At 46.6% G+C, this 12,970-nt stretch overlaps 1 protein-coding gene across 1 annotated transcript in view; it reads right to left on the reverse strand.

Moving 5' to 3' along the window:
• Positions 1-4,453: 4,453 nt before the first annotated feature.
• Positions 4,454-12,970, reverse strand: part of SEC14L1 (SEC14 like lipid binding 1) — a 41,979-nt gene continuing 33,462 nt past the window's right edge. The window contains exons 11-16 of the mRNA XM_056332514.1: positions 11,743-11,914; positions 11,296-11,430; positions 9,712-9,846; positions 9,012-9,263; positions 7,821-7,999; positions 4,454-7,260 (exon numbers count right to left, since the gene is read on the reverse strand). Of these exons, the coding sequence (XP_056188489.1) occupies positions 7,155-7,260; positions 7,821-7,999; positions 9,012-9,263; positions 9,712-9,846; positions 11,296-11,430; positions 11,743-11,914 (979 nt within the window). The 3' untranslated portion in view covers positions 4,454-7,154. The remainder of the gene's footprint in view (positions 7,261-7,820; positions 8,000-9,011; positions 9,264-9,711; positions 9,847-11,295; positions 11,431-11,742; positions 11,915-12,970) is intronic.

Raw genomic sequence — 12,970 nt, forward strand, 5'->3', positions numbered from 1 at the left:
TCTGGGGAGCGTTACTGGGTGGGCTGGAGGGGGCCATGACCCTGCCTGTGGATGCTGGCAGGGGGGCGACGTTCCCATCAGTGCCTGGCAGCTGTCCCTGCTCCAGTCCTCCCCAGGGAGAGAGCTTACGTGATCCTTTCCTGCTTTTCTTGTTAAATTCTTGTGAAGGACAAACAAATACACGTGTCTGTGGCTGCCCAGAGCTGGCTCAGGGCACCAAAGTCATCACACAAGTGTGTCCTGGGCTGCTCTTCAGAAGCACCGGGGCAGGGGGCACGCAGGCAGCTCCTTGGCGAGGCTGCTGGGGAGACAGGCCCTTCATCGCTCAGGAGACAGGGTTCGGTCCCGGAAAACCCCGTGGAGGAGGCAAAGTGCAGCAAGGCAGGGGCTGCACCACGCGGCTGGGATGTGAGCGAGCCCAGCAATGCTCTGCTGGCACAAGCTGTGATGGGAGAAGGTTTCTGGGAGCTGTTATGAAACAGATCCATCATCAACTGATGAGGGATTTCACGGAAATGTGCTGGAGCAAGAGCAATCAATTAACTGGCTGTATTTACAGCAGCATGTGTCCTCTGCTGCCTTGGCAGATGGGCTCTGTGGTTCGAGCAGGGCCGCAGTCAGAGAAGCCGGCACTCTTTGGCCTCTCCAGCCAGCCGGAGGGAATGGCAGAAGCTTCCAGGGGGGATGCGCTGACCTGCCCATCACTCCCCAGAGCTGGTAAAGCCCCCAGCCAGGACCTGGCAGCACTGGTGCCAGCCATGGGGAGAGGAGCAAGTCCTGCCCTCCCAACTCCAGCAAATATTTTTGGACTGAAGAGTCCTCCAGCCCCTCTGCTGCTATTTTGACACCTGCAAGAAGAGCCTGTATGTTATAATAATACAAATAATCATGCAAAGGCGAAAGTACTTGAGAAAAATTTAGGTTTGCTATCTCTTCAAGGCTCTTTTTCAGGAGAACTTGCATGCACAAGCTGATGAAGCGCAGCACAGCTGCATCCCTGCCTTGGGAAGGGCAAGACTAAATTAAGACTGAAACCGGGTGGGTGCACCCCTGCTGCTCCTGCCCCGGGATGTGCATGGGAAGCCAGAAGAGCCCAAATGGAAGAGAAGCCAGTACCTGCCTGCTCCACAGCACGAGGCACAACATTTTGCTACACAGTGTGGTGGCTAGGGCCGATGCCCACCCTGGGTCAGCTTATGGTCTGGTGAGGAATAATGCTGTATTTTCAGTTCCCAGCTTTTTCACTGGGCTGGTCCTTCTCCTTCCATCTCCCTTTCCCTGCAGAGTCCTGCACATAGTTAAATACTTGACTACGACCCACTGCAGCTCACGGGCAAATTCTTACTGGGGCCATAGCAATAAGCGGAATATTTTTTCACTTCTACAGGATCTCTCCCACCAGCTCCTCAAGGGTTTTCCCCAACGTTGAGCAACTTTCTCAGCAATTTTTTTGAAATGACGACTGGTTTGGGGGATCCCTAGTAGCAGAAGGGTGAGCCAAAAGACAGGCTGCCGCTCGAAGGAGGGTCAAGCACCCTCTGGCCGCAGGCTGGGTGGTTCAGGGTCGCACAGGGTGAGGCTCTGGCGACGCTGTCCGGTGGGTCCGCGGACCGGAGAGAGGGCTGCTCCCTGCAGAACGCCTTCCCCTTGCTGAAGGGGTTACACGGGGGCACCCACCCTGTTTGCGGCTCCCAGTATGGCCCATACGAGCCCACTGCCCCCGCCCGGCTGGAGCCGCGCCGCTGGCGCCACCTAGCGGGTACGCGCCGGGCACTCGCTGCGCCGCAGCCACCGCCGCGCCCGGGGCCTGTCCCCTGGGACAGCGACACTGTCCCCGGGCTGCCTGGGGGGCTGCCCCGCCGCCCCCGCCTGCCGCCCCGCCAGGGGACCTGCCCCGGCCTCGTGCCCCCGGGACAGGGTGGTTATACGGGCTCAGGCCTCACGGCCCCGGCCCCGCCCGCCGTGCTGGATGGCGCATTTCGCAGAGTCACAGAATCGTTTCGCTTGGAAAACAGACGTTTAAGATCATCCAGTCCGTCCGTTAACCCAGCATTGCCAAGTCCGTCACTAACCCACAGCCGCAGGTTTTTAAAATGCCTGCAGGGGTTAATCCCAGCCCTCCCCCGGAGAGCCTGTTCCCGTGCCTGGCAGCCAAGCGGCGCCCCCCGGCCCCGCACCTTGCCCCGAAGCAGGCGGCCGGGCGCAGCCCCAAGGAGCCGGGGTGCGGGGGGTGCCAGGCTGGCCCCGGCCCACCCGCCGTGCAGCGCCCACCGGCCGTGCAGCGCCCACCCGCAGCACGGGCTCTGCGTGCATCCCGCACCGCCTGCGTGCGAGCGGGGACGGGCAGACGTCTGTTTTCCGTCGTTTTAACTTGCCTGCCTGCACCACGAACCAGAATTAGCTCGCCCCGCGAAGCCAGGGGCAAACCAAACCGTGGTGGGTGCTCCCGGGGGAAATGCGTGCGCTGCTGTTAGGGCAGCGATGCCGGGCAGGGAGACAGCACCAGCCCCTGCTCCAGCTGGAGGGTTGCACGGAGAGGCTTTGAACCAGTTCACGAGCCTTCCCCTTGCATGACAGAAGTTAGAAGCTCTTCGGCAAGCTAATGTGCAAATGAGAAAGGACAACAGGGTCTCACGGCTGGAGAACTGGGAGCCCTTGGCTTTGCAGGGAGTAGGGAGGGCTGGCAGGGGACGAAGGTGAAATGCCTGCCAGGAGTTTTGCTTTATCTCAAAAAAATCCACCAAGAAAGTCCCAAAAATAAATACCTGATTCAAACAGATACATACCTTTTCCAAGGGGAGCTGCACGGCCGAGCAGCCCTGGCCTGCACCATTGTCATCTGCTCAGCTCAAATAAGATCGGAGGCTCTGTGTTTTGATTGCCATTTGGAGAGGAGCACTGGCCAGGCAAGGCAGCTTTCCCGGCGCCTCCCGGGGCACAGCAGAGCTGAACAGCAAGCACCACTTTCTTGAACCATGTCTTTTCAAGGGCTTTTGTATTTAGTAATGTCCAGAGCAGCAGTAAGCCAGTCCATTATAATTACGTGCTGGCATAAAAATATTGGGCACATGTTAAAACTTGAAGTAGGTCAGGCAGCCATCTGGTCTTGCTGACAGACCTCCACAACCATAGTTAAAGATTCTTGTTTTAGAAACTTTACAGCTAGGATAAAATCTGAAAGGCCAACCATAAATGGATGTTTCAGCCACTGCTCCAACTCCAGGGTCTAGAAAAACCACAGGTTGACATTTATAGGCTCCTGTTTTAGAAGTAGCTAAAGCTTTGTCTTCTAATAATCATAATAAGATTATTTTTTTTTAAATTCCCCAAATGTGATTGCCACAGCCTCCCACTCAAGGCAGCATCAGTGGTGGGGACCACCAAGGAGCTCATCTCCTCCACACCAAAGTGGGCAGTGTCAAACCCCTGTATGGCAAGCCCTGCAGAGCAGCAGGCTTATTTTTGAGTAATAGAAAATTATTGCAACCTTTATATTGTTAAATTTCAGTTAAAAAAAAACCAACCAGCCCTCATCCCACACTCACAGCAGCTGCACCTGCACCTGCCAAACACCACAGAACAGTGCAGCTGGACGTTCACCTTCAAGGAGGCATCCCTCTCCCCAAGCCCATGCTGTACACCAGGGACCAGAGCGGCTCCCACCCAGCACCACAGCAAGGCCAGGCCGGCAGGGCTCAGCGGGACCGGCAGGACGGGGGTTTGCAGGCACTTCTGTGGCTCTGAGCTGTGCCCACAGGTTTTCCCTGGACAGCACGTGCTCCGCCTGGGGATGCAGTCAGCCGTTCGCTCTCCCAAAGTCTATAGCAGGGCCACGGCGTAACAAAGTGGGTGGAAAAAGAAAAGTTACTGCAGTTGCTAGTTCAGGTGGCCAGGCACCCTCCAGCCTGCACTGGGGCAAGTGAGACAGATTTAACTGTACCCTTGCTGCGCTAAGCTTATCCATGCGAGCCTCTTCGATAACACACATAACACACTCCACAAGGGATGCTGCTGCAATCAGCTGAACAGCTAAGGCTGAAGCTCCATTTCAAACTGTGATAAGAGTACAGAGTCATCATATAATCCATAAAAGCAGCTATTTTTTTTAGGGCTACCTGAAGACTTTTTAAGCACAGTATTTTGTACCTTTTGTGTATTCACAGACTAGTAAAAAAAACCCTGTATATATGTACTGTGGGGAATATAGGATGCTGTTATGACAGGGAAGTGCCTAGCAGAGGCCATTCCTCCTCTAAAAACCACATTCTTGTACCTTGTACCTGCTGCTCAGGGTTCCACTCGCCAAGACAGACTGCTTTTCTGAAACCTCTCCCCAGTGGCAGACGGCTCCTGCTGAACAGCACTGCCCCTGAGCAGCTCTGGCAGACTTGAATTCAACACGAAGTAACCTGGAAGCTTTGCATCAGATGAATGAAATAAAGAGGCTGACCCCTTTTCTCCAAACAGTTCACATTTATTGATAATGATAAAAAAATCTTTTAAAGACTATCTGTATTTTATTACCAAGAATGAGGTATTATGTATACAAAACATTTACAGAATTTGATATGCAGTTCATGAGTACAGACAGGAAAGTGCAGAAGGACACTGATAACAGGAAAAAAAAAGCGATCAGAAGAGTCATTGGCTGAGAGAAGGAAGAAAAGCAGTAATATCACACAAAGAAAGACCAGGGTATGGGAAATTAATTAGTCAGACTGCAGTGATCAAGTCATATTGCCACAGCACTTTGCTTAGAGGAGGATTAACTATTGTTTTTCTGGAATTTTATCTCCCCAGCTGTTTGTGCTGTCATGTGCTTTGAGCTCTAAAAGATGTGTTAAGATTAATAGCAGGAAAAACCCAAAGTGCCACTTTTGAGCCAGCTCAAGTGAAAAACAAAATATAGATCTTCAGACTTGAAAAGTGATTGCAACTCAAAAAGGTCTACAAAGCCAGACACCTCTGGACAGATGTGGAGTGTTGAATGAAGCAGTTTCTTTACAGTTGTCAGCAAAATCGCCATCTGAGAGAGAGAGAGAAAGAAAGGGGACCATCTTCAACCCTTGCAGCCTGGTAAATGGAAAGTGGCGTTTGCAAAGAGCCAGGAGTGTCATTAAGTTAAGCTCACGGCGGCTCCTGCTGCACTAGCTCCCCTGCACCTGGGAATACTGGTTCCTGCATGTCAAGAACCAAACCACTCCTTGGAAGGCTGGGTTCCTCCTAGGCAGACAGCTCATACGGGCAGGCTGAGCGCCACAGCATGTGGTTGTCTGCTGTGCAGACACGGGGTGGGGAGCTGCTCCGACACCAAAGCAGTGGCCCATCTGGCACAACAGCACACTTCAGCAGCCTAAAGAACAGTCTAACCTCCATTTTCAACTTCCAAGTTCAAAAAAAGACAAAATAGACCAGTTTGGTTCAGTTTAAGGAGACTGGCTTCTCAGCACCTCTAAATCTGTTACTAAAATACTTCCTTGTCAGTTCTGTCTGCCACGTTCCACAGCCAGAACTGGTCCACGGAAGAGGTGCTGTTAGAGGTTAGTAACCTGCCATCCAGAAGCTTTGCAGTCGTAAAAAGGATTTATACTGAGATCAGAACCAGCTTTCCTCAGGCAGGGCATCCAGGAAGCATTTTAAGGGAGTTCTGCTCTGAAAGGGCAATACCTCCACAAGCTCCTCTACCACTTACCCACAACAGTGCTGCTCCCCAAGACTTAACAGAGCCTATCCAGCTTTCTAGTAGGGACTGCAGCCAGCACAGTAGCTCCTTCTACCTGGATGGATAATTTAGCTCTGAGCAGGTGAGGAAAGACCAAGCAGGGTCTAACTATGCAAATCCTGCTGCATTTCAGACCGAAATCTTCTCCGCTCCACTCTGGGTATGGTTTGTAGTTGTCTGCAGGCAGCCCTTTGCTCACTAATTCAGTCTTTTGTGCCTTTTGCTGTGCATGGGAGAGGGGGCTCGAAGCAGAAGAATACCTGAACAGAATTTAACAAAAAGAGTTCAAGCAGAACTGCTTGGGCCAGGGTAGAATAGGGACAACATCCAGAAAGGCAATTCACCACTGGCAGCAGCAAGACTGAAAATGGTCAGGCAGGCACTGCTTCGAGCATCTTCAACTGTATCACTCAGAGCACAGATCCCTGTGCTCCCTGCCTACATTAAAGCTTCTGCTGCTCAGAAATAAAGCGCTCCACTTCTGAAATGCACAGGGAAGGACAGGAGGCAAGAGGGATTGAAAAGCGCACAGGAAGGATGCAAGCCATACCTCCTTTAGACTGATTTAAGAAGCAACTTTAAGCTCTCCATAAATTCCTGATAAGAACAGAGTCTCAGTAAAATCAGTTCACATGGAATATACTAAGGAAGTGAAGCTCCAGCACAGAGCTGGGAATAAATCCTCGGAGCAATTCTGGATCAGCCCAGCATGACACAGTGAGGGAGAGCCTGCTCTCTGCCTCTCTCTCCACAGTGCTTCAAGCAAAGAATGAATTGCTTTAACCCATCAAGATCCAGAGCTCAAATTCCCCAGAAGTGTGCTCATACAAAAGGTATTAGTGTTTACAGCCTGGCCACAGCTCTGTGGGCATGCTTTGAAAAAAATGGACTCACAAAGTCAAGTATCCAGCAACTGCTTTTCTTTGTCTCGGACATCACTTAGTGGCAATGGGAGAAGAGTTTGCAGCACTGGAAGATCACAGGGGATTTAAGATGGCAAGGGATGTCCTGACAGGAGACTTGCAGTTGATCTCTAATGCACTACGGAGCATTTTTGGTCAGGTTTTTTCTCTTTTTTCTTCTTTTTAACATTTACACAGTTAAAAAATTATTCTTGACTGATGTCCTGGTTATTTTTCCTTTCAATGAGAGCCCTTGTGTTCAGAGTTAGGATTTGTGCAAGCACACTTGCAAAAATACTTATGGCTGAGTTAGGAAAAAGGGTTAAAGTTAAGAGACAAGCTGTTGGATCTAACAAGGACCAAAACCACTAAGTTTAAAATTCAAACAGCTACTTTTCTATCTATAAAAGGCTTTGTGGGGTGGGGGTTTTTTTTGCACAATTGCCAGTTGAATATGCTGTATTGCAGTCAGCTGCCACAGGCGAGGGTCCAGCCATCTCATCCATTTGCTTTTTTCATCTGTTGTGGCACTACCTGGAAATCATGGAGCTGGAATGGGACTGGCTAGAAGAGGTGGTGGCAGCACTGAGCTGGGAGAATCCACTGTGGCTTGATTCAAGGCTGGTCATAGATCCCCTGCAATAACAAACAAAAGTAGCTCGAAGCTTCAGAACATACAAAGATTTTGATTTCTGTTATATATCTACACTGTATTTGTTTGCACACTGAATAAAAAGCAAGTAACAGTTTTGGTGCAGATACCCAAATACTTTTCTGCCCTGCCACATAAGGTAATGGGGACACTGAACACCTTGCAGAAAACAGATGCTGTTCAGAAAGTCTGAGGAACTAGTTTCAGTCAACTATATCCACCGGCAGGCAACTGAACTGACTATTCCATCACTAGGCTGCACCCATTTCTATATGCTTTCAAAGCAGAACAAGTGACTAGTGATGATTATGATAACTAATTAACCCTTTTTATACACTAGCTGCCCACAGTGCCAGTACTGGTTGAATTTGTTTGGATTTGGGGTGGGTTTTTTTGGTGGTGTGTTTGTTTTGTTTTTTTTAAGGCCTAAGAAAACACAACTGACAATTTACTTGTATTTAAGTGAACTTGACACTGGCTTGATTACCCAAGTATCAGAAACGTTTGACATCGGCTGACCTTCATGAACCTTGGCCAGACATACCTGAAGTCTTCAGATCCAATTACTTCTGTATAGTACATCACTTTACATTTGTGAGAGGAGACCTGTAGAGATGCTAATACATCATCCACACGAGGCAGGTTGGTTGTAGCACAGGCAGGCATGCTATGAAACTTCCACTGGAGAATATAGAAGCCAGGCCACCTGGTCACATGTGATCCCTGGAAGCAGCCACAGCAACATGTATTAACACAAAGATTTGCAGGCTTGAAATTTCTTTCCCAAGCTTAGAAAATCTGCTTATGTGCCCATAATTTTTTCCCCAGTGCCAATAATTCAGCTCCTCAGCCAACTGGCAGTGCTGGTCAACTCTCCCACACAACATGCTTACAAAAGTTACGATAGAACACCAGCAGTTCCTCCTGCTTTTTGACAGAAATATACTGAAAGGATTAAGTTCTTGTTTAAAACTGTTTTTTTTTTTTCTATTTTCATTAACAGCTGGCCTTTGAGACTGTGAAAAGGGCAGTCAAGGCTCTTGCCTCACAGAAAGAGAAAGTACAGTTCAACAGGTCACTGCCTGTATTTCCAGTTTAACACCTCCGATTAGATGACTTAAGGAGCTCCTCTGTCAAAAGTTGTTTAACTTTTATTTCAAGTCAAAAGGAATAGCAGTGGCAGAGTACAACTGCAAACATGCTGCATGTAATACCCAACTTAGTATTTAAGTGATAGGTTACAAATGCCATAAAAAAAAACAAAACACCTTCAGGAGCCCTGGCCATAGGGAGCTCCTTATGGTGCCTGTTAGAAGAACAAACAGAGAGAGAAGCTCAGTCTTAATTTCCAGACTTCTCTCATAACTGAGGTAAGACACTGATATTCTTCAAACACACTGCTTGAGAAAATAATGGTCCAAGTTACAGCACAAAGCATGTCTTGCTACTTTCTGGATGCACACTTCCTTCCAGGTGACTCCCCTATATTCCTGGCTGAGCAGTCCCAGTCACTGTTGGACTGATGCAAGCTCTGCTCACAGCAGATCCCATGTAAATACTATCCCTGTTCCCTACAGGATACAGCTAGGAACTGAAATGACGCTGAAATGTCAGCCAAAAGCAAGCAGATAGTCCGGAGCTGAATCACCACCCAGTCATCAATGATTGTGAATTAGAACGTGTAGTTTAGGAGCTAGCCTCCATCTGCTCCCACACAAGGATCCGGCAGCCTTACCTGCACACTTTCCCCTTCTTTGCAGATAAGAGGAGACTCCACCATACTGTAATCACGCCCCAACTGCCAGACTTTGTCTATCAACTGAACGTTGTTCCCACCAGGAGATGTAATACTGTGGGCACCCAGAGAGTCCTTTTTAGGAGGCTGGGGGGCTCTTTTGGAATGAAAGATGTTAAAAACGATGTCGCCCTTGCACACGTCAAAATCCCATGTGATCACAGATGAGGCATCCACAATCTGAATGAGAACCTTAAGACAGAAAAGTCATTAGACAACAGCCATTTGCTTAGAAAGACAAACTCCTACCAGGAAGGAAGACTCAGAGCAAAGCTTTTGGTTGCTGGGCTTAGTTTTGACTATTAAAAAGGCATTGTAGATACAAATTCTCTCCTGACAGAGTGTCTTTATTTTAACACATGACTCCCAGAAGCTCTCAATTAGCTTCTGAGAATATTGTCTTCAGTTAGGACATAGCTTGAATAGATTGAAAAACAGTGATATTCTCTAAATGGCAACAATACTAGAAATGGTCACAAACTTCAGCTCCTAAAGCATCATTATGCACCAGAACTACAGAAGAACAAGGCTGAAGCATGGCAACTAAATAATCCAAGTTCTAAACCATTTTCAGTCCAAGAGATAAAGTCCAGAGCAGTGGGCTGAGATAGAAGTAAAGAAGGGTAGGCTGCAACCGTACCTCATGCGGAGCTCCTTTGAAGACACTTGCAGACTGGTAGATTGTTTCAGTCCAAAGCTTTATGTCTTCATTTTCCAACTCTTCTGCCGTCCGGTAGAGGGATTTGGGAACCAGCCCACCCTCTGGTACTTCACACTAAAAGCATAAACAGCCATTAAAAAGTATCCCCATCTGTACACCCACACCCTGTCATGCTCTCTGCCTGAGAGCTTCAGAAACAAACTCACATTCAGCAAGTATTCTGAAGAATGAGGTATGAACAGAGCTTGAAAGTAATTTTATAGCTTGTACATCATACATATATAAATCTGTTTTACAATGATCTGGTTTAGGTGAGCTTGCAGAATTAGACACCACAGAAACAGATCTTGTATATACACACCAGCCACCACTACAGAAAATGAGCGTGCAAATAACTACAGTTATCACTCATACTGCCCTTGGCTGAAGGAAGATGAGAGCCACTTAAGAATCCTGAGGAAAGTGGAAATAGCAACTCAGTTGGAAAATAAAATATAACCTACAGAGACCTGAAAGAACTGGGGTAGCTAAAAGTGTGGGGGAGATACAGTTAAGTTTCTAAACAGGTAAAAGATATTGCAGTCAAGAAGGTAACGGTTTTGAAGCTACAACTGTCTTGAAAGCTCAGTACACAACTTCTGTAAGCAATCTTCTCTTTTAAAAATTCTCTAGTAATGAAGTTAGGCAACTATTTTATCAGGAACAGGATCCATAGAAGTCTTTGGGATGGTAGAAGTGTTTGATAACTGAATTACAACAGAGAGTTAAAAGGATCTCTGAGAAGTCATTTTTGTTCAAATTTCCAGAAGTAAAGACAAGAAAGAAAGACACTATCATTGCCTGTGAGTGGCAGGAAACATTGTAGCAATTTGCTTTCTGGTAACATTCACTTTTGCTTACTTAAGCAGCAGATTCTGCCAGCTTCTCCAGCTCCAAATTAGAGAGCACAAACTCTCTCCACTGAAAGCTACTGCTGCAGCAAAAAGCAGCCCACTGAAGATAAAACACATGCTCTACTCCAACATGTCTAACCGTACTTCGTTATAATTTGAAACTGTATTTGAACAGACCTAGAAGAATTTTCAAGAAATTAATCTAGATATTGTACAGGGGCTTAAAAGGCAAGCCTGAAATTGTATTTTAATGTAGCTGAGTTCAAAAATAAAAGATCATCTAAGTGTTACTGTGACAGAGGCTCCAGAAAATGCCTCACTCCTAACACCTCAGTCACACCAGCGAGCCTGTGTTGTCAAAAACATTACAGAGAAAACAAACCTTACGATATCATTAAGATGGTAAAATGACACACTCAGTTAACACGCATAGCCTGGGCAGGAAACAGCTATTAAGGCATATGACAAGGGACTGAGAAATTAGTATCCTGCAGTCCACTAAAGTGGATCCAGAAGTAAACATTGAGCCTGGAATCCTACACCATAGCCCCCACACCCAAAATACATTAGGACTCATTCTGTGCTTCTAGGCTTCTTTGTTTAGAGGAGTGGAGGGGAAAAATAAACCACCCACAAGTAAGTTGCTATATGCACTAGTTTATATTCATACCATGCACTCTCCACCAAGAAAATCAGGGATAATTTCTTTATCGATGTAATCCAGCAGTCCCCCAGGACCCTGGTAGTCATTTCCAGCATAAATAAGGAATTTCTTTCTAGTGTTGTCATCAATGAATGGACTAACCTACAAGCAAAAGAAAACAGAATACATCAGGCTCCCACATTTTTCTCAAGTCAATTTTGAAGTTTGATCACATTAAGTGTTACCATCCTTGTTATGTAAAGCTCACACTACAAAGAAGCTAAATTAACTGGCTATGTAAGCAAGTTCTTGGGTAGTGTTTTTTTAAAAAATCCATTTCAGGAATCCTATAGAAGATATTCTTCCAGATAGTAATGTTTCCTACTTACAGAGCCTTATCTCTAAAGCGCTTTTACAAACTACAAGTAACAGCGTACTGAGAATGCTGAGGAATACCTTGAATTACAAACATACCAGTGTCCAAAGAACTGGGAATACTCGAGGTGCTCTCAGGATAAGAAGTCGACCCAAAGTCTCAGGGTAATTAGCTTCAACCACCTCAATAATTCTTAGCAATGCTTTGACACCAGGTCTCCATAAGTGTCGCATGTTCAAGCCTTCCAGATCTACTAGACAGGTCCAAGAGCTGAATATAAGACAAAAAAAGAAAGATTTTAATTGCATCAAAATTGTCCTTTCTTATACAAGTGTTCAAAATACTGAAATGTGCTGACCCCACTGCGTGTTTTGGTTTCTTCTGTTTTACCTCCTTCCTTTGCACTACCTGTAGACACCGAGTTTAAGACCCTTAGAACAGAAATGTCTTAAGAGTGTGTGCCCAGTGCAGTTGCAGAGTATGTGCAATGACCACTTACCACATCACATGTATTCCCAACCAGACATTTCAGACTCCAGGTGAAGGTTAATATGGAGCCAAAAAAAGATCCTGTCAACAGCCAGCCTAAATGTTAAGCCATTGCTTTGACTAGGAAATCACTTAAATGGCCATGCTGCTGCTGTGAAGCAATTTATCATTCATGGTGCAGATTTCCTACTAAGACAGGACAGTAACAGTGCCATTACATGTCAAAAATAATTCTGTGGTCAGGGAGGGAAGCTTTTTCTATAGGAAGAGGTACGTTCTTAGTACTAGATGCTGAGCTTCTGCATATGCTTTAGTTATTTCCAAGTTCAGGTCTCACTCTGGGCACAAATTCAAGATTTACAGCTGTGCTGCACCAGCTAGCATCCATTAAATGATGCATAAGGCTTCTATGAAACAGCAAACCCTTCTTTGTTTCACTTTAAATGTTTAATATGTAGTCCTTCAGGATTACTTGTACACTTGAAGATCCAGTAGGCAGCACAATTTCAGTTACACACATGAAACCCATCTCTTGGATTTGACCTCCCACTGAGAGCTAGGACAGCAAGTTCTTTAACAGGGAAAACATAAGCAGACATACCACGCATCCCTGAACCCTTACACATTAAGGGAAGGAGCTAGAAATTGAACAGAGTCCAAGAAACCCTGTCTCTTTTCAGTGGAGTGACAGGACTCTTTTCAACCAGTCCTGCATTCACTCCACACCCTTAAATCTATTTTGCAGTTAACACTTTCATATGTGACCCCTGTGATGATTTAAAAATGGGATAGCAAGTCATTTTTGATTGAACTTCACATGAAGTCATGCCAGTACTT

The sequence above is a fragment of the Falco biarmicus genome, chromosome 1, assembly GCF_023638135.1.
Source record: "Falco biarmicus isolate bFalBia1 chromosome 1, bFalBia1.pri, whole genome shotgun sequence".
Taxonomy (NCBI): domain Eukaryota; kingdom Metazoa; phylum Chordata; class Aves; order Falconiformes; family Falconidae; genus Falco; species Falco biarmicus.